Source organism: Sceloporus occidentalis, unplaced genomic scaffold (genome assembly GCF_023333645.1).
Source record: "Sceloporus occidentalis isolate IW3139 unplaced genomic scaffold, rSceOcc1.0.p SCAF_6, whole genome shotgun sequence".
Classification (NCBI taxonomy): Eukaryota; Metazoa; Chordata; class Lepidosauria; order Squamata; family Phrynosomatidae; genus Sceloporus; species Sceloporus occidentalis.
In genome coordinates this window covers 105716668-105736290 of record NW_028316986.1, presented here as the reverse complement: position 1 = coordinate 105736290, position 19623 = coordinate 105716668, and the positions used below count along the sequence as shown (strand labels likewise).

The window sequence follows — 19623 nt, the reverse complement described above, 5'->3', positions numbered from 1 at the left end:
GAAGGGCAAGCTAGAACACTCATCGGGTGCTTGACTGGTCCATGAAATGGCTCTATAGTACTGTTAACCCTTTTCATGCGGGCCAAAATCCAATAGTTCCCTTGTGGAATATAAAATTCTGATGGCAACTTTCAGTGGGAGTCTGGTGCCACAACTTGCCAGTACAATGCAGTTTGATAGCACCAAGACACACTTCTGTGGCCTATTAATGTCAATGTATGTAAATGGCTTGGATTCTAATAATAATTAATGCAAAGAAGTTCCCAAAAATGAACTTTTACAGCTCCTCCTACAGCCCCTTTTAAAATCCTGACTATTTTTGGAGTTTGGAGGATACTTCCATTCTGGAGAATACGACAGGGTTCTAGCTGTCTTTTTTCTTCAAGAAGCAAATAGCCCTTCAGAAGTTGTTGAATCGCAACTCCCTTCATTGCTCACCATTTGCTGTACTAGCTAGGGCTGCTGGGACTGGCAGTTCAATGACACCTGAAATGCTTTATTGATTTCCACCAGACACTGCTGGGGCTACCACTATCTAGAAAGCAAGTGAACCCTTTTGTTTCTCCAGGCCTTTGAACATAACATTTGCAGTGTTCTAATGTTTGAAATGTACAGTAAGTGCTGGCCTTTTAAGTGATATTATATTTTAGAGTGTTAGCTGGTTTTAGCACAGTGGCTAAGGGAATGAACTACAAATCAGGAAATCTTTGGTTCCAGTTGTGCCTCTGTAATTAACTCACTTAGGTGGTCTTTAGGCACACCCCACCCTTTTAACCACTGTCTTCCAACAGATTGGGGGATAAGAGTAGATTTATTTTACAGGAGCATAAGGATAATTCATTCAAAACCCTTTGAACACTTGAAAATGTTATATAAATGTTTGTTGTTGTTGTGTTGTGCCTTCACATCATTTCCAGCTTATGGCAATCCTAAAACAAACCTGTCATAGGGTTTTCTTGGCAAGCTCCTTCAGAGAGGGCTTGCCATTGACATTCCTCTGAGGCTGAAAGAGTGTGACTTGCCTAAGGTTACCCAGTGGGTTTCCATGGTTAAGCTTGGATTTGAACCCTGATTTCTAGAGTCATAGTCCAATGGTCAAACCACTGCACCACACTGGCTCTCTATATAAATGTAAAATACCTTTATTGTGAGAGCCAGTGTGGTATAGTGTTTGAATGTTGGATTATGACTCTGGAGACAAAGGTTCAACTCCCTGCTTGGCCATGGAAACCCACTGGGTGGCTTTGGGCAAGTCACACTCTCTCAGCCTCAGAGGAAGGCAAAGGCAAGCTCCCCTGAACAAATCTTGCCAAGACAATTCCCATGATAGGTTTTCGTGGGGTTGTCATAAGTCAGAAAATACTTGAAGGCACACAACAACACAACCTTTATTAGTTGCCAGTTGACCCAAAGGTGAATTAGAAAAAGGAAGTGAATGAGAGAGTGAACAAGGATAAGTAAATAGATCTATGATTTAGCCCAACCTGCCTTTCTTCTCCCCTAAAAAGATATTTAAATTGTAGCGGTCTCTGTGTTGTTTTACAACTGAAATGAAATGAAATCATCTTGTATGGTGCTTAAAAGCTGTAACTCATCCCAGTTATAGCATATATCCAATGAAAAGTTGGATGGTGGTTCATGCTCATTGGAACATTCATATTCATTTGTAACAGAAATTTCAGGAAACTTAAATTTCTAGGATTTGCAGAGCAATAGAATTGGCAAGAGGACCTAGTAATTGAAAATCCATAAGTTTATTTCCAATTGTCGACAAAGGGAAACAATGAACTCAGTGGAATTCAAGTTCCAAAAGCTGAGACCCCGAACAAGACAAAATGGCTCTTTTTATATTATTCAAGACAAAGAAGCTTCTTCAATACACCTGATTGGCTAATTACAATTTAAACATACAGAATTCTTACAATCAGAACAGAAATACATGCATACATTAAAACTGCATCATCACTCCTTACCCCCTCCTGTAGCCTTCCTCCTAACCTTGCTTCTGAATGTCAACTATGTATCCTTATCTCAGTAGTTTATGTTATGTCTTTTTACTGGTGCCAGCTTCCATCCAGGTCAAGATGCACTCCTTATTCCTTTGCTCTAGTTTCACTAGACTCCAAGCCTTTATTTCAAAAACCATCTCTCTGGCTGACAAAGGTGACTCCATCTTTCTATAGTTTTTTATTTCAACAAGGACTATTTCCACCACATTCCCCCCTTTTGATGTTTCATCAATATTCATATTGCATGATACTATCAACTATTAACTATGTTTATATGACACTCTAAACTCAGAACAAAACAAACCTGTCTAGCAGTTACCAAAATATTAATATTCTTACCATCACCAGGCAATAACATCTTCCAGTCGGTCCAATTTCAGAAAGACAGTGTATAGCATTAGTTAAACACACATATTCTCATTGCTTTTAACCCTTTGACACTTTTGTTGGATCTGATTCTCTGGAGTTTACTCTTGCCACCAAGCTAATCTTCTAATAGTGATGTATTTGTGTATTTGTTTCATGATTCAATAGCAAAACTCCACTATAAAGAATATTGTATCTGCTGTCAGAATCACATCTCATTGAGAAACTATAATTTTTAGCCTGGTTACAGACTCTTGCCAAGCAACTGTTACTATGCTTCTCTGGACTGCTCTCATAACAGAATAGGTATGCCCAGGGTGCCACCATGTTTCAGATGTTCCTCCACTCCAGGGGCATCTTCCATCTCACGTTTCCTCAGGGAGATCACTATGGAATAGCTCTTGTTGTGTAATGCCATTTAATCAGAATAGATCTGGCCTTCACACTTTAAGACTATCTCCAGATGTATAAAAGTCTCCCTCCTTTCAAAGAGCGTCCTGAGAAAAAACTTACTATGCTTGACTTGAATTTCATGCCAATTCCACAGTTAACAATAGGAATCCTGACGACAAACACAATTACACTGGTACCCCGGGTTACGAAATTAATTCGTTCCGCTATTCCTTTCGTAAGCCGAAAATTTCGTAACCCGAAGCGCTTTTCCCATTGAAAATAACTAATGCGTTCCATGACCTCAGACTGAACCTGCAAGTCAAAACAAAGTCACAATAGAGGCCTATTAAGCTAAGTACCCTACAATACAATGTAATACAAAGTTGCCTGAGGCACTAAAGAGCTTAACAATGACTGGCAGGTCCATTCTAAACTTTCTAAGGATCTTAACAATGACTGGCAGGTCCATTCTAAACTTTCTAATGATCTTAACAATGACTGACAGGTCCATTCTAAACTTTCTAATGATCTTAACAATGACTGACAGGTCCATTCTAAACTTTCTAAAGGATAAAGAAAAAAAGTTTTTTTCTCTCTTTGATGGTTCTGGCATCTCAGAGTCAGGCAGGAGGAGGAGGATGAGCTCTCAAATCATCACACCCATGACCAAAGCACCCCAAATCTAAAAAAGCAACCCCATGGTCACACTCTCTGGCCCAAACTTGCAAAAGTCCCACCCCACACTTTGAAAACATCACAGCCATGACCAAACCACCCCAGAACCCAAACTCAAAGGCCAGAACCCCCAAATCTGAAAATGCCACCCCAAAGTCACACTCTCTGGCCCACATCAAATCAAGGCCAAACTTGCAAAAATCGATGCCCACACTTTGAAAACATCACAGCCATGACCAAACCACCCCAGAACCCAAACTCAAAGGCCAGAAACCCCAAATCTGAACATGCCACCCCAAAGTCACACTCTCTGGCCCACATCAAATCAAGGCCAAACTTGCAAAAATCGATGCCCACACTTTGAAAACATCACAGCCATGACCAAACCACCCCAGAACCCAAACTCAAAGGCCAGAAACCCCAAATCTGAAAATGCCACCCCAAAGTCACACTCTCTGGCCCACATCAAATCAAGGCCAAACACATCTCACACTTTGAAAACATCACACCCATGACCATGCCACCCCAGAACCCAAACTCAAAGGCCAGAAACCCCAAATCTGAACATGCCACCCCAAGGTCACACTCTCTGGCCCACATCAAATCAGGGCCAAACATGCAAACCTCACATCTCACACTTTGAAATCATCACACCCATGACCATGCCACCCCAGAACCCAAACTCAAAGGCCAGAAACCCCAAATCTGAACATGCCACCCCATGGTCACACTCTCTGGCCCACATCAAATCAAGGCCAAACTTGCAAAAATCGATGCCCACACTTTGAAAACATCACAGCCATGACCAAACCACCCCAGAACTCAAACCCAAAGGCCAGAAAACCCAAATCTGAACATGCATCCCCATGGTAAGGCCCATTCTAAAGGATAAAGAAAAAAAGTGTTGCTGGTCTTGGCATCTCAGAGTGAGGCAGGGGAAGGAGGAGGAGGAGCTGCTCTCAAATCATCACAGCCATGACCAAAGCAACCACAAATCTAAAAAAGGAACCCCATGGTCACACTCTCTGGCCCACATCAAATCAAGGCCAAACACATCTCACACTTTGAAAACATCACAGCCATGACCAAACCACCCCAGAACCCAAACTCAAAGGCCAGAAAACCCAAATCTGAACATGCCACCCCATGGTCACACTCTCTGGCCCACATCAAATCAAGGCCAAACATGCAAACCTCACATCCCACACTCTCAAATCATCACACCCATGACCATGCCACCCCAGAACCCAAACTCAAAGGCCAGAAACCCCAAATCTGAACATGCCACCCCAAGGTCACACTCTCTGGCCCACATCAAATCAAGGCCAAACACATCTCACACTTTGAAAACATCACACCCATGACCATGCCACCCCAGAACCCAAACTCAAAGGCCAGAAACCCCAAATCTGAACATGCCACCCCAAGGTCACACTCTCTGGCCCACATCAAATCAGGGCCAAACATGCAAACCTCACATCTCACACTTTGAAATCATCACACCCATGACCATGCCACCCCAGAACCCAAACTCAAAGGCCAGAAACCCCAAATCTGAACATGCCACCCCAAGGTCACACTCTCTGGCCCACATCAAATCAGGGCCAAACACATCTCACACTTTGAAAACATCACACCCATGACCATGCCACCCCAGAACCCAAACTCAAAGGCCAGAAACCCCAAATCTGAACATGCCACCCCAAGGTCACACTCTCTGGCCCACATCAAATCAGGGCCAAACATGCAAACCTCACATCTCACACTTTGAAATCATCACACCCATGACCATGCCACCCCAGAACCCAAACTCAAAGGCCAGAAACCCCAAATCTGAACATGCCACCCCAAGGTCACACTCTCTGGCCCACATCAAATCAGGGCCAAACATGCAAACCTCACATCTCACACTTTGAAATCATCACACCCATGACCATGCCACCCCAGAACCCAAACTCAAAGGCCAGAAACCCCAAATCTGAACATGCCACCCCATGGTCACACTCTCTGGCCCACATGAAATCAAGGCCAAACACATCTCACACTTTGAAAACATCACACCCATGACCATGCCACCCCAGAACCCAAACTCAAAGGCCAGAAACCCCAAATCTGAACATGCCACCCCATGGTCACACTCTCTGGCCCACATCAAATCAAGGCCAAACATGCAAACCTCACATCCCACACTCTCAAATCATCACACCCATGACCATACCACCCCAGAACCCAAACCCAAAGGCCAGAAACCCCAAATCTGAACATGCCACCCCAAGGTCACACTCTCTGGCCCACATCAAATCAAGGCCAAACATGCAAACCTCACATCCCACACTCTCAAATCATCACACCCATGACCATACCACCCCAGAACCCAAACTCAAAGGCCAGAAACCCCAAATCTGAACATGCATCCCCATGGTAAGGCCCATTCTAAAGGATAAAGAAAAAAAGTGTTGCTGGTCTTGGCATCTCAGAGTGAGGCAGGGGAAGGAGGAGGAGGAGCTGCTCTCAAATCATCACAGCCATGACCAAAGCAACCACAAATCTAAAAAAGGAACCCCATGGTCACACTCTCTGGCCCACATCAAATCAAGGCCAAACACATCTCACACTTTGAAAACATCACAGCCATGACCAAACCACCCCAGAACCCAAACTCAAAGGCCAGAAAACCCAAATCTGAACATGCCACCCCATGGTCACACTCTCTGGCCCACATCAAATCAAGGCCAAACATGCAAACCTCACATCCCACACTCTCAAATCATCACACCCATGACCATACAGTACAAAAGTGTTTTTCTTATCTTTGCTGGTCTTGGCATCTGGTCCTGGCATCTCGGAGTGAGGCAGGAGGAGGAGGAGGAGGAGAGGGGCAGCCCAAAAAGCCAAATTTAAACCAATTCAAGCAATTTAACCACTTCAGCCAATTCAAGCAATTTCACCACTTCAGCCAATTTAGCCAATTCAAGCAATTTAACCAATTCAGCCAATTTAGCCAATTCAAGCAATTTAACCAATTCAGCCAATTTAGCCAATGCCACCAATTTAACAAAGTTAACCATTTTTTTAAAAAGAATTTGGTGTTTTTTTTAAGGGTCACCTTTTTTTTAAGGGTCACCTTTTGCCTTCTTGGAAGACGGTTCTCCCGCTCTAGGGAAGAACTGGTCCAAGGATGTCTGCTTTTGCCGGCCCTTAAGCAGGTTCTTAAAATGGCTAAGGCAGACATTATCAAAATGGGCAATGGCATGGCTGGTGAGCACCTGCTCAGGGTGGTGCTTCTCCACAAAGGAAGCCACATTGTGGAATTGCCGCAAAATGTCTTTAATTTCTGCCGTTGGCAGAGATGCCCCCGCAGCCTCCTCCTCCTGGCCCCTGTCGAAATGGAGCACGTCTTCATCCACGGCCGAGTGTTGCATCGCCGCCAAGGCCTTCAGGTCCTCTGTTGTCAGGTCCTCGTTGTGCTCCTCGATGAGTTCCTCCACGTCCTCGTTGTCCACGTCGAGTCCCAGGGACCTCGCGATGGAGACGATCTCGTGCACCTCTTCCTCTTCACCTGGCTCAGCACCCTCGGACTGTGACCCTTCCAAGGAAGAAGCATCAGGCCACAGCTTCCTCCACGCAGCAATCAGGTTGCGCCTGGTGATCGCCTGCCAGGCCAAGTCCACCATCTTTAAGCACACCACAATGTCAAAATGCTGCTTCCAGAACTCACGAAGGGTCAGCTGTGTGCTCTCGGTCACATCGAAGCAACGCTTGAAGAGGTGCTTGGTGTACAGCTTCTTGAAGTTGGCGATCACCTGCTGGTCCATGGGTTGCAAGAGGGAGGTCGTGTTGGGTGGCAGAAACTGGACCTTGATGAAGGAGAACTCCGCGAGGATGTCCTTCTCCAGGCCATGCGGGTGCGCAGGAGCATTGTCCAAGAGGAGGAGGCACTTCAGGGGCAAATCTTCTTCCTCCAGGTACCGCTTCACTGTCGGGGCGAAGACACTGTTGATCCACTCGACGAAAAGGAGGCGTGTCACCCATGCGCGGCCATTGGAGCGCCACATCACTGGCAACCTGTCCTTCTGGATGTTGTGTGCCTTGAACGCCCTGGGATTCTCGGAGTGGTACACCAACAGGGGCTTGACCTTACAGTCCCCGCTGGCATTGGCACACAACGCAAGTGTGAAGCGGTCCTTCATTGGCTTGTGGCCTGGCTGTCTCCTCTCCTCCTGGGTGATGTAGGTGCGGCGAGGCATCTTCTTCCAGAAGAGGCCCGTCTCGTCGCAGTTGAAGACTTGCTGCGGGACGTAGCCTTCCTCCTCCACCATGGCCTTGAACGCGACGACGAATGCTTCAGCGGCCTGGTGGTCTGCGCTGGACGCCTCGCCGTGACGGACGACAGAGTGGATCCCGGTCCTCCTCTTGAACCTGTCGAACCAGCCACGTGATGCTTTGAAGTCCGGGGTGGCTGGCTCCTCCTGCGAAGAAGTTCCTTCGCCTGCCTCCTTGCTGGCCAGGTCTTCGTAGATGGCGGTGGCCTTCTCGCAGATGACCGAGGTGGTCACAGTGTCCCCGACTCGCTCCTTTTCCTTGATCCAGAGGAGAAGCAGGCGCTCCATCTCCTCATGCTTCGGTGTCCTCTGCTTGGCGATGGTCGTCACGCCTTTCGCTGGAGCCACAACAGCTCTGATGGCCTCCTTCTGCTTGAGGACAGTGCCAATCGTCGATGGGTTGCGTCCATACTCCTTGGCAATGTCCACCAAGCGCACGCCCCTCTCGTGCTTGGCAATGATGTCCTTCTTGTCCTCCAAGGACAAGGGAGCCCTCTTCTTCTTCTCACCGCTTGGCTTGGGAGCCATACTGTAGCTCAAGCCTAAAAAGGACAAAAGGAACAGGCACTGAGCAAAAGCCACAATTGGAAACCACCCCCACCCCCATGGTCACACTCTCTGGCCCAAACTTGCAAAAGTCCCACCACACACTCTCAAATCATCACAGCCATGGCCAAAGCACACAAGAACACAAGCCCATAGGCCAGAAACCCAAAATCTGAAAATGCAACCCTATGGTGAGAGTCTCTGGCCACATGTGACCATAGCCAAAGTGTTAAAAGTCTCACACCACACTTTGAAAACAGCACAGCCATGAAGAAATCAAAGCAGCAAATGAAGCCCATCATCCACACATGAGAGCATGTTACCCAAACAGCAAAAACCCCCCAAAAAAGCAACCCAGCAGCTCTAACCCATCATCCACACATCAGAGCATGTTACCCAAACAGCAAAAAACCCCCCAAAAAAGCAACCCAGCAGCTCTAACCCATCATCCACACATGAGAGCATGTTACCCAAACAGCAAAAAAACCCCAAAAAAGCAACCCAGCAGCTCTAACCCATCATCCACACATCAGAGCATGCCACACTAACAGCAAAAACCCCCCAAAAAAGCAACCCAGCAGCTCTAACCCATCATCCACACATCAGAGCATGTTACCCAAACAGCAAAAAACCCCCAAAAAAGCAACCCAGCAGCTCTAACCCATCATCCACACATCAGAGCATGTTACCCAAACAGCAAAAAAACCCCAAAAAAGCAACCCAGCAGCTCTAACCCATCATCCACACATCAGAGCATGTTACCCAAACAGCAAAAAACCCCCCAAAAAAGCAACCCAGCAGCTCTAACCCATCATCCACACATCAGAGCATGCCACACTAACAGCAAAAACCCCCCAAAAAAGCAACCCAGCAGCTCTAACCCATCATCCACACATCAGAGCATGTTACCCAAACAGCAAAAAACCCCCAAAAAAGCAACCCAGCAGCTCTAACCCATCATCCACACATGAGAGCATGTTACCCAAACAGCAAAAAAACCCCAAAAAAGCAACCCAGCAGCTCTAACCCATCATCCACACATGAGAGCATGTTACCCAAACAGCAAAAACCCCCCAAAAAAGCAACCCAGCAGCTCTAACCCATCATCCACACATGAGAGCATGTTACCCAAACAGCAAAACCCCCCCAAAAAAGCAACCCAGCAGCTCTAACCCATCATCCACACATGAGAGCATGTTACCCAAACAGCAAAACCCCCCCAAAAAAGCAACCCAGCAGCTCTAACCCATCATCCACACATCAGAGCATGTTACCCAAACAGCAAAAAAACCCCAAAAAAGCAACCCAGCAGCTCTAACCCATCATCCACACATCAGAGCATGTTACCCAAACAGCAAAAAAACCCCAAAAAAGCAACCCAGCAGCTCTAACCCATCATCCACACATCAGAGCATGTTACCCAAACAGCAAAAAACCCCCAAAAAAGCAACCCAGCAGCTCTAACCCATCATCCACACATGAGAGCATGTTACCCAAACAGCAAAAAACCCCCAAAAAAGCAACCCAGCAGCTCTAACCCATCATCCACACATCAGAGCATGCCACACTAACAGCAAAAACCCCCCAAAAAAGCAACCCAGCAGCTCTAACCCATCATCCACACATGAGAGCATGTTACCCAAACAGCAAAAACCCCCCAAAAAAGCAACCCAGCAGCTCTAACCCATCATCCACACATGAGAGCATGTTACCCAAACAGCAAAAAACCCCAAAAATGCAACCCAGCAGCTCTAACCCATCATCCACACATCAGAGCATGTTACCCAAACAGCAAAAACCCCCCAAAAAAGCAACCCAGCAGCTCTAACCCATCATCCACACATCAGAGCATGTTACCCAAACAGCAAAAAACCCCCAAAAATGCAACCCAGCAGCTCTAACCCATCATCCACACATCAGAGCATGTTACCCAAACAGCAAAAGCCCCCCAAAAAAGCAACCCAGCAGCTCTAACCCATCATCCACACATCAGAGCATGTTACCCAAACAGCAAAAAACCCCCAAAAATGCAACCCAGCAGCTCTAACCCATCATCCACACATCAGAGCATGTTACCCAAACAGCAAAACCCCCCCAAAAAAGCAACCCAGCAGCTCTAACCCATCATCCACACATCAGAGCATGTTACCCAAACAGCAAAAAACCCCCAAAAATGCAACCCAGCAGCTCTAACCCATCATCCACACATCAGAGCATGTTACCCAAACAGCAAAAACCCCCCAAAAAAGCAACCCAGCAGCTCTAACCCATCATCCACACATCAGAGCATGTTACCCAAACAGCAAAAAAACCCCAAAAATGCAACCCAGCAGCTCTAACCCATCATCCACACATCAGAGCATGTTACCCAAACAGCAAAAACCCCCCAAAAAAGCAACCCAGCAGCTCTAACCCATCATCCACACATCAGAGCATGTTACCCAAACAGCAAAAAACCCCCAAAAATGCAACCCAGCAGCTCTAACCCATCATCCACACATCAGAGCATGTTACCCAAACAGCAAAAAACCCCCAAAAAAGCAACCCAGCAGCTCTAACCCATCATCCACACATCAGAGCATGTTACCCAAACAGCAAAAAAACCCCAAAAATGCAACCCAGCAGCTCTAGCCCATCATCCACAAATCTGAACATGCCAGTAGTGTAGCAAAACCCACAATCCACACTTTGAAAACACCAAAAAAATAAAAATAAAAAAAATAAAAATTAAAAAAAAATTAAAAAAATTTAAAAAAAAACAACAGCACCCCAGCACCCCAGAGCAAAAGCATGGTCACACTGTCTCAGCCCACCCCACCCCACAAGAAGAAGGTAAAAATCCATCAACCTACCTGTAGAGAAATTCCTGATGGCCGGTCTTGATCCGAAGATACACCTGGCAAAGGCAGCAAAAGTCCAAAGCCAGGCAAAGTCCGAACCGCAAGTGAACCCAAGAGTCAGAGCTCAAAATATCAACTCTTCCTCACACAGTCCACAGGGCCAGACAAAGGAGCAGATCGATGGAAGCCGGCTTTTGTACCTCAAGCCAGGCCACCCCCCCCAATTTCGTTAGCCAATACAGTTGATCAGCTTGATTTCGCAAGCCAATCACTGCTGCTAACGAAATTCAAAATTCGCGCCCAAGCTAACCCCTAACCCAGCCCCCTGGGTTAGCCGTTAGCCCTTTAAATCCCTGGAAAGCCTATCGCTGCAGTTTGCATCTTTTGAATTTCGCGCCGAAAAGGATTGCGTAACCCGAAGAATCTTTCGTAACCCGGGACAGCTTTTTACAAGCCGCTTTTTTCGTATCCCGAATATTTCGTAACCCGGTCCTTTCGTATCCCGGGGTACCAGTGTATGTCTTTGATCATGGAGCTTGATGAGCTTATTTCTTCTTTTCAATAGGGTTGCTTTATTAACTTTATTGTGAAAATCATATGTTATTGCTTATGTCAGGAACATATGTGCATGTATATGTAGGCTTATGTTTTGGGATGTGATTTGATTTGAGAATATGTATGATTGAACTTTATCACTTTTAGCATTAATCACTTATAAAAACCTCAGACAACAAACAGAAACATAAATAAAGAACACAAACAAGGATTATAGACAAGAAAAAGAGGCAATGTCTCTGGAAAAAAAAAATTCTTTTGATGAAGCTTCAGCTCAAACTTGATTGAAGTCCAAGGTGGTGCCCATTTCAGCTTCCGGGGTGTGAAAATGGGACATGCACCTGTATGTGTATTCTTTTTATTATTTTTGTGTAATCACTTATAACAGACATATAGGAAATCATAAAAGAGAAAAGGGGTGATAGAGAGCATTTGAAATCTTTCTTTCAGAGGAGCTGGCGTAGAGCACCTGAAGTCCTGGAAAGGTGCAGCCTAGCTTTTCTTGATTGATGGCGAAGTAGAGCCCACTCAGCTTCCGGTTGTAAGTGGGGCTTAAACTTCGTTCCTCTTGTCTGTGCCCCCCCTTTTCCCAGGCAAAGGAAAAGCAAAAACTGAAAAATACTAATTGACAAGTTATTAGAATGTTATGAATACATTAAAGGTATACTTTAGCCACATTTCATTAACTCCCCTCTTATAGGCTTTGCTAAGATATTTCTCTTCTAGAATTTATATCTCACTGCTAACTCTAACTAACAACAGATCCCCTGGATCATTCTTGGGTCATTCTGAGCTCTTTATGCTTTAGGTTTTTATCTATGCCTGCATCTTTGGACCTTTTGAATGCTTTTTTTTAATATATATGTAACCTTAATTTTACAGACTGCATTTACATGTACATACTGAATATGAAACTTTAACTCTGACCCAATGTACTCACAGCTTTATCTCATTTGAATCCACAACAGTTTGACAACAGAACAGGGAACAGGAAAAAAACAAAACTATTATAGAATGACTTCTTTGCTTTTTACTCAAGACTCAAAAAATCAGTTGATGCTCTTTTTTTAGTCACTCCTCTCAGGCCAAAATGATATATTCTAGCTTGGAATTAGGATACAATTTCACACATGCTGGCTTGAATTTAACTTGATTAACTTTGATTAAGTCTGGCAGTGGAAACCAGAATTTGAATTTGTAAAGTGTTTCCAAATTTTCTCTTGCTACAATATAATAGAATACCAATCTCTTTAATACTTTCATATCGTTCCTTATTCCATTCCAGAACCACATAATAATTCAACATAGGATCAACTGGCTCGCCATGTTATTTTTTCAAAATAACAAAAATTATAAATTTCAATGAGTGTAAATCAAATTGACAGTTACTAATTAACCAGAATATAACAATTATATTCTGGATCTCTGGGTTCCAAAATCACAAAAAGAAACTTCGGGTGCTTTCAAAAATACATTTAGATATTATAAAAATAAAAATAAAAATTCAAGCTAAAACAATATACAAAAACCTCTTGGATGGGCCATTCTCAAAACTTAAAAATATAAAAATAGTTCTCAGCATCTGTTATAACAAAAAATCATTTCAAAAACTTTAGGCCAGAAATTTAAAACAAAAAAAAAAAACACAATTATTGCAGTTAATAAGCAAGAATCAAAACAAATCAAAATATTCAAGAGCAAAATTAAAAATTAAAACCAGGAACAAAAAATGATTTAAAACAAGCCAATTTAACATGACATTGGCAAGACTTTGCAGGCATCTTTGAGCTCAAAAATACAAAAGCTATGGCCTCAAAAATTAGCAGTTGAAATAAGTACAAAACAAGCACACAATATTCAGAAAAAGCGAAAATTCAATAGGCCAGGGAATAGGCCAGGAAACTCATGGATCACAACTTAAAAAATAAAAAAATAAACCAATTCTAACCAAAACTTTGCATGACCTCAGGCATTCGAATGCTCATGATTGCAACAACTGTTTCAGCCTAGCACAGCTGTAGCCTTACAAAACCAAAACATCCTAACTTTTCCCAGGCTTCAAAAGAATTCAGGCCTAACACACTAATCTTATCAACTTTAATTGGAAAAATAATTTAGGTGGATTGCCAATCAGAAGATTACAGGTCAATAATTTAAAATCCAAAAAGCACAATGAAAAACAATTGCATTTAAAAATATATATATATAAATACCCAAAGGCACAACTTAAACTTCATTTTAAAAACCCATGAGAGCATCTTGAGGCCAGAAAATAAAAACAAAATATTGAGCAAAAAGCTGCTTGCCTGTAAATTTAAAAATATCAAAAACAAGCTTGCATTCTCTGGTCAGATAGAATCCAGTCTGGCTGCTATTCATGTAATATGAACTCTCTCTACAAACACACACACTTTCCACTCAAAGAAAAACAAACCATCTTAATGCAATCTCTTTTAACAAGCATCTTCATAGATCACCCTTAACAAGACATTTACTATTTTTTCATCTAAGTCTAAAGCACAACATCTATTCTATGAACTTAAGGGGAAAAAAAATCCTTTGCCTTTAAAAATAGTCTACAAAAATCTCAGCCAGAGGGGAAGAGAAAATTTTTAAAAAAAGCTTTGAACTTAAAACTTAACAACGCTGTGCTGCTCCATCTCCTTTAGCCACAGCCAGGAAAAAACCTCTCACAAACAGTGTAGCCAACAAGCCTCGAAGATAATTCCCCAAACGTTTGGCCAAAACTCACCAAATACTTAACTTTCAAAATTACTATTAAAACCAATCACCAAAATCACACCAAAAGCTCTGCAAAGTACCCATGTTGGTGTGAAAGTCACCAGATTGGCAACACGAAACTCCATTCCAGGTTTTCTTTCCAACATAGCTTCTACTATTGCTTTAGTTTTAGCCAAAGGAAAAGTTTTAAAATGCAAACCGTGGGCTTTCCCTCACCCCCCTTTCTCTCTCTAACTCCAGCCAGAACTCAAACCACTTGTCCTTCTGCACCAAACCCATTTCTAAATCTTTCTCAGCCACTTAAACATACTCAAACCTTCTGCAACATTCTTGAGCCTTCAATTTCAATTCAAACCTTGTTTATACTTTCCTCTGTAAACATTTTCCAACCATTATCCAAACCATTATCAACTCGCTCCATAAGCTTTCTCCTTTCACACACCATCATTTTCACATCCTCATACCTTCAAACACTTTCTTTTATCTTTCTCACAATTTCCTCCACTCTTAGATCAACTTCCAACCACAGTCCAGTTCACAAAATCAGGCCACAGCTGAAGCTTACTGGCTAAGCTTAAAACTCACTATTTTATTTTTACTATGCCATAACAACAACACCACTATAAAGCACTTATTTCTGCCCATCTTCTTAAAACTTTCACTGACAAAAGAATTTGCAATGTCTCTGGGAAGGCACAGGCTTAATATTCAATTTAGATTTTCCTTTGGCTTTAAATGGGTATGCATTCAAATTTAGGGCAGAACTTTCCCAAAGGCACTGATCATTTAAAATCATAAAAACCTCAAGTTAAAACACCAATTTTCCAAAATTTATCTACAATATACACAAAGGCAATTTCCAATTTTTATAATTTAAACAATTTCAATTTCCCCAAACAACAAGTTTCTATCTCTGGGTTGCTCCTGGCCACTGTCTAACACACAAAGCTAATTCAAAATCCTCCTTTCTTGTCACGTGGGGGCCTTCTTCCCTGATTTGCACCTCTCTCTACAGAGTCTATCTCTATCTTTTCTATCTCTTCCACAATTTGGGCCAAATCAATCTGAATCTTGAACACAGCTTCTTTAATACTAGTTAATCTCTCATCCTTTTTAAACACCAATTCTCTGCAACTATTCAACCCAGGTGGGCTTTTTCCAACAGTCTTATACCAATAGAAAATATACAAATAATCATTGAGTAACCCTCTTTCTGGCTCCAATGTTTTAGAATACAACTGCAAGACAATGTCAATGTCTATACGTACTACTCTCTCTCGGCCAATTTCGCAAAATCTGACTCCAAACATCTTTACACAAAAAGATTAATCGCTCCTTTTTCAAATGTTTCCCCATGCCTTTCCTAAAACATTCATCAAAATGACCAACCATGTAATCCAAAGGAGTTTTACCTTCCTCAGCCATTCTTAGACACAAAACAACAAAAGACCACAAGCACAATTTCAACAGGCGCAAACACTATAGGATTAGGATTTAAAAGTACACACTGGACAGATTGCAAAACCCACAAATCTCAGACACTACATACAGACAAATTCCACACGTTATATACCCACGTTTTACTCTTTACTGGAGCTCAACAGTCTTTACTGAAGCCTCCACCACAACCAGACAGAATGAAACAAAATATCACAACCATAATTTATACTCACAATAGACCAATGCACTCCTCCAACTCTCCACCAGCACCTAACTTCTAGCTATTTAAAACAAAATACCACAGAAGGGAAAGGTTTGCCACCACACAAAAGGTAAAACAATTTATTGGCACTTGGAGATCAGTAGATTAACTACCCCAACACAACTGAGCAAGTGCCTTATACTTCACACTGATCCCACACTTTGGCAATCAATACTTACACCACAATCTACCTCCTTTCAGTTCCCAGTTCCTTGCTTATGTTCCCTAGGGGCCCGGTTCCTGAGTTTTGGCAAGAAGGCTTCTCTGGGCAGAACCTTTGCTACTGGCTCAGCTAACACAGGGAGGGGGTCCTTTCTCCCACTCGCATCCAAAGATTTGGACCGGTCAACGAGGCTCCCTTTTTAGTGCACTTTTCCCTATATTTTATACTTTACCTGTTCCTGAAGAGATGATTCTTTTTCTATTTTTTCTTTTCCCTTTCCTTTTCCCCCAGTGAATTTTTAAATTACTAAGTGGTCTCACATAGGCTAATCTCTGTTCCTACCACTGAGCCAATCCTTATGTTCAGCCCTTCCAATCAAAATGTTGGATGGCGCCAGGGCCTTCTCACAAGGGTCCGCTCAATGCCAAAAACACACAGAGCCTGCAGGAAGATAAGTTCTTCCACTCTTTGCCAATTCTTGCTTGCCTTTACTCCTGCCTGGCTCGCCAAATATGTAACAGAAATTTCAGGAAACTTAAATTTCTAGGATTTGCAGAGCAATAGAATTGGCAAGAGGACCTAGTAATTGAAAATCCATAAGTTTATTTCCAATTGTCGACAAAGGGAAACAATGAACTCAGTGGAATTCAAGTTCCAAAAGCTGAGACCCCGAACAAGACAAAATGGCTCTTTTTATATTATTCAAGACAAAGAAGCTTCTTCAATACACCTGATTGGCTAATTACAATTTAAACATACAGAATTCTTACAATCAGAACAGAAATACATGCATACATTAAAACTGCATCATCACTCCTTACCCCCTCCTGTAGCCTTCCTCCTAACCTTGCTTCTGAATGTCAACTATGTGTCCTTATCTCAGTAGTTTATGTTATGTCTTTTTACTGGTGCCAGCTTCCATCCAGGTCAAGATGCACTCCTTATTCCTTTGCTCTAGTTTCACTAAACTCCAAGCCTTTATTTCAAAAACCATCTCTCTGGCTGGCAAAGGTGACTCCATCTTTCTATAGTTTTTTATTTCAACAAGGAATATTTCCACCACACATTCTTATAATGCAATACTCCGAAACTCTACTCAGTAAGTTCATTAAGATTTAGTACTGTCTTAATGAACCGTGTTTATTCCCATTCTTCTGCAAGTGTGGACAGGACTGCAGCCTGGAGTGATTTGCTTACATGGGATTGCATTTCCCTGGGAGAGATCTAAATAATAACGCCTCCGATCGTTGACTTTATAGAAAAGCAAATGTTCTAAAAAGATAAAATGTAGTACAGATGGAGGAAAACTGAGCCAGAACTGAAGAAAACCTGACTATGTGTGCTGTGTGTGTCATTGTGGTCACAGCTGCAATACAAACCTAGCATTTTCAAAACTAATCTCTGGAGAATGATAAGCCAAAGCCCCACTGGTTTGGATAACTCTGAACAACCACAGAGAGAATATGTTAACTGCAGCTAAAGAGGGTGCAGTTTGGTTGATGTGCTTTTAACAGGCAGGGTCTTGAAATTCTGCTAAGTGTTCACAACTCTTTCCTCACAAGTACAGAAGCTGATACCAATTCTTAAAACTGCACTGTCAAAATAAAGAAACAAACAAATAAAAATGAGTCTGTCAGAATTTTTCCTTAACAGAAATGATGTTCTCTCATTAGCAGGAGCAGTTACAGGAGTTACAGAATGAAAATGGCCAGTTGCAACAGTTGGTATTGAAACTGAAGACCATGAGTTACTGGAAAGAAACAATGCAAAAAGCACACCTGTCAGCCAGAGTGAGAGAAGCAGAGAAGGTAAGATCTCATGCAAACCTCTTGTCAAAATGTTGGAACAAAGGACCCTTTTACACTGTGCAATCATACCACTATGAGTCTGTTTTAACTACCATGGTACCATACTATGGAATTTTGAGATTTACAGTCTTGTTATCTTTGTTGTCATGTGCCTTTGCGTAATTTCCAAGTTATGGGCAACCTTGTCATGGGGTTTTCTTGGCAAGATTTATTCAGAGGGGATTTGCCTTTGCTTTCCTTTGAGGCTGAGAGAGTGTTACTTGCCCAAAATCATCTTGTGAGTTTCCCTGGCTGAGTGGGGATTCAAACCCAGTTCTCCCTGACTCCTAATCCAGCATTCAAACCAAACAACATTGGCTCTCCTCTGTAGTTTAGGAAGGGGCATTTAAAGTTGCTTGCTAGAGAATTCTAGAACTTTTCCAAACTAAAAACCACAAGTTTCCACAGAGCACACTTAAGCTGGAATTATCATGCTATAACTGTGTAGTGTGAAATGGCCCTAAATTATTTTAAATCATGAAACTAACGAAATATTCTTGTTTGTAAATTACAAGGACAAGTGCACGTTGGTATCAGCTGGGGTTTGGTTCCAGGATCCCCTGTGGATACCAAAATCCATGGATGCTCAAGTCCCATTAAAGACAATAGCATAATCAGCCCACAGCCTGTATCAAAAAGTATTCCAAAGATGTGCAGTTGTCCTCTTTTAAATAAGTATCCAGATTGATTGAAAACACCAGAAATCCCAGAAATGTGTGCTATTCTTTTCATTAATTTCATATATGAATTACTCCAGAATACTTGGCTAGCTCCAGGTATGATCAAAGACTTTTTAGACCAGCTTCCCAGCTCAGTTTATTTTATCCAGTAAAAAACTGGACAGAACAGGAACAAAATCTATGACTTTTCAATCAGTCTGAATGTGCCATGAGTTATATTCGTAATGTAAAATAGCTACTATATATTTTAATTAGTGGAGAAAAGAATTGCTAGTAATATGTTATTTATAACTAGTTACTTACAAACTGGTGCTTGCATTGCAAACTCTTAACAAGCAACCAATGAGGATTGCAATGCAACCCATAAGTAACATCTCCTGTGACTCAGAAGATTACTACATGTGGCTTTAAAACCATAATTGCACCAGGAAAAAAGCAAGTTTATGGATACTTTGCACACTGCTGCCTCCAGCCCGTAGCTACTCTGCCCCATCTGGTAGCTCCTGCATCACTTTTCATTTATGGAGGAAACTTGTAAATAACATTGCAATTGTGCAAATCCCCTGGTGTGAAATGTCACTGCTGAAGCAGCTGCACAATTGGTAGTCACATTGTGTCATTGTCCCCTCCTCTCTCCCTGTCTCCAAACAGCCTGATGCCTTGTTTTTGTTTTTACATTTCCCTTTCTATAAAAAACAAAAACAAAACCTTAAGTCATAGTAACTCATGGGCTGAGCTGTGAAATTGCATTAAAAATAAATTAAAATTAAATTAAAAGGCATG

At 42.6% G+C, this 19623-nt stretch overlaps 1 protein-coding gene across 2 annotated transcripts in view; it reads left to right on the top strand.

Moving 5' to 3' along the window:
- The window catches only part of LOC149311230 (uncharacterized), a 121764-nt gene that overhangs the window by 86369 nt on the left and 15772 nt on the right, over window positions 1-19623 (top strand). For both annotated transcript variants that reach the window (XM_089530598.1, XM_089530599.1), the window contains one exon: window positions 17987-18121. In XM_089530598.1, coding sequence (XP_089386724.1) covers window positions 17987-18121 — 135 coding nt within the window. The remainder of the gene's footprint in view (window positions 1-17986; window positions 18122-19623) is intronic.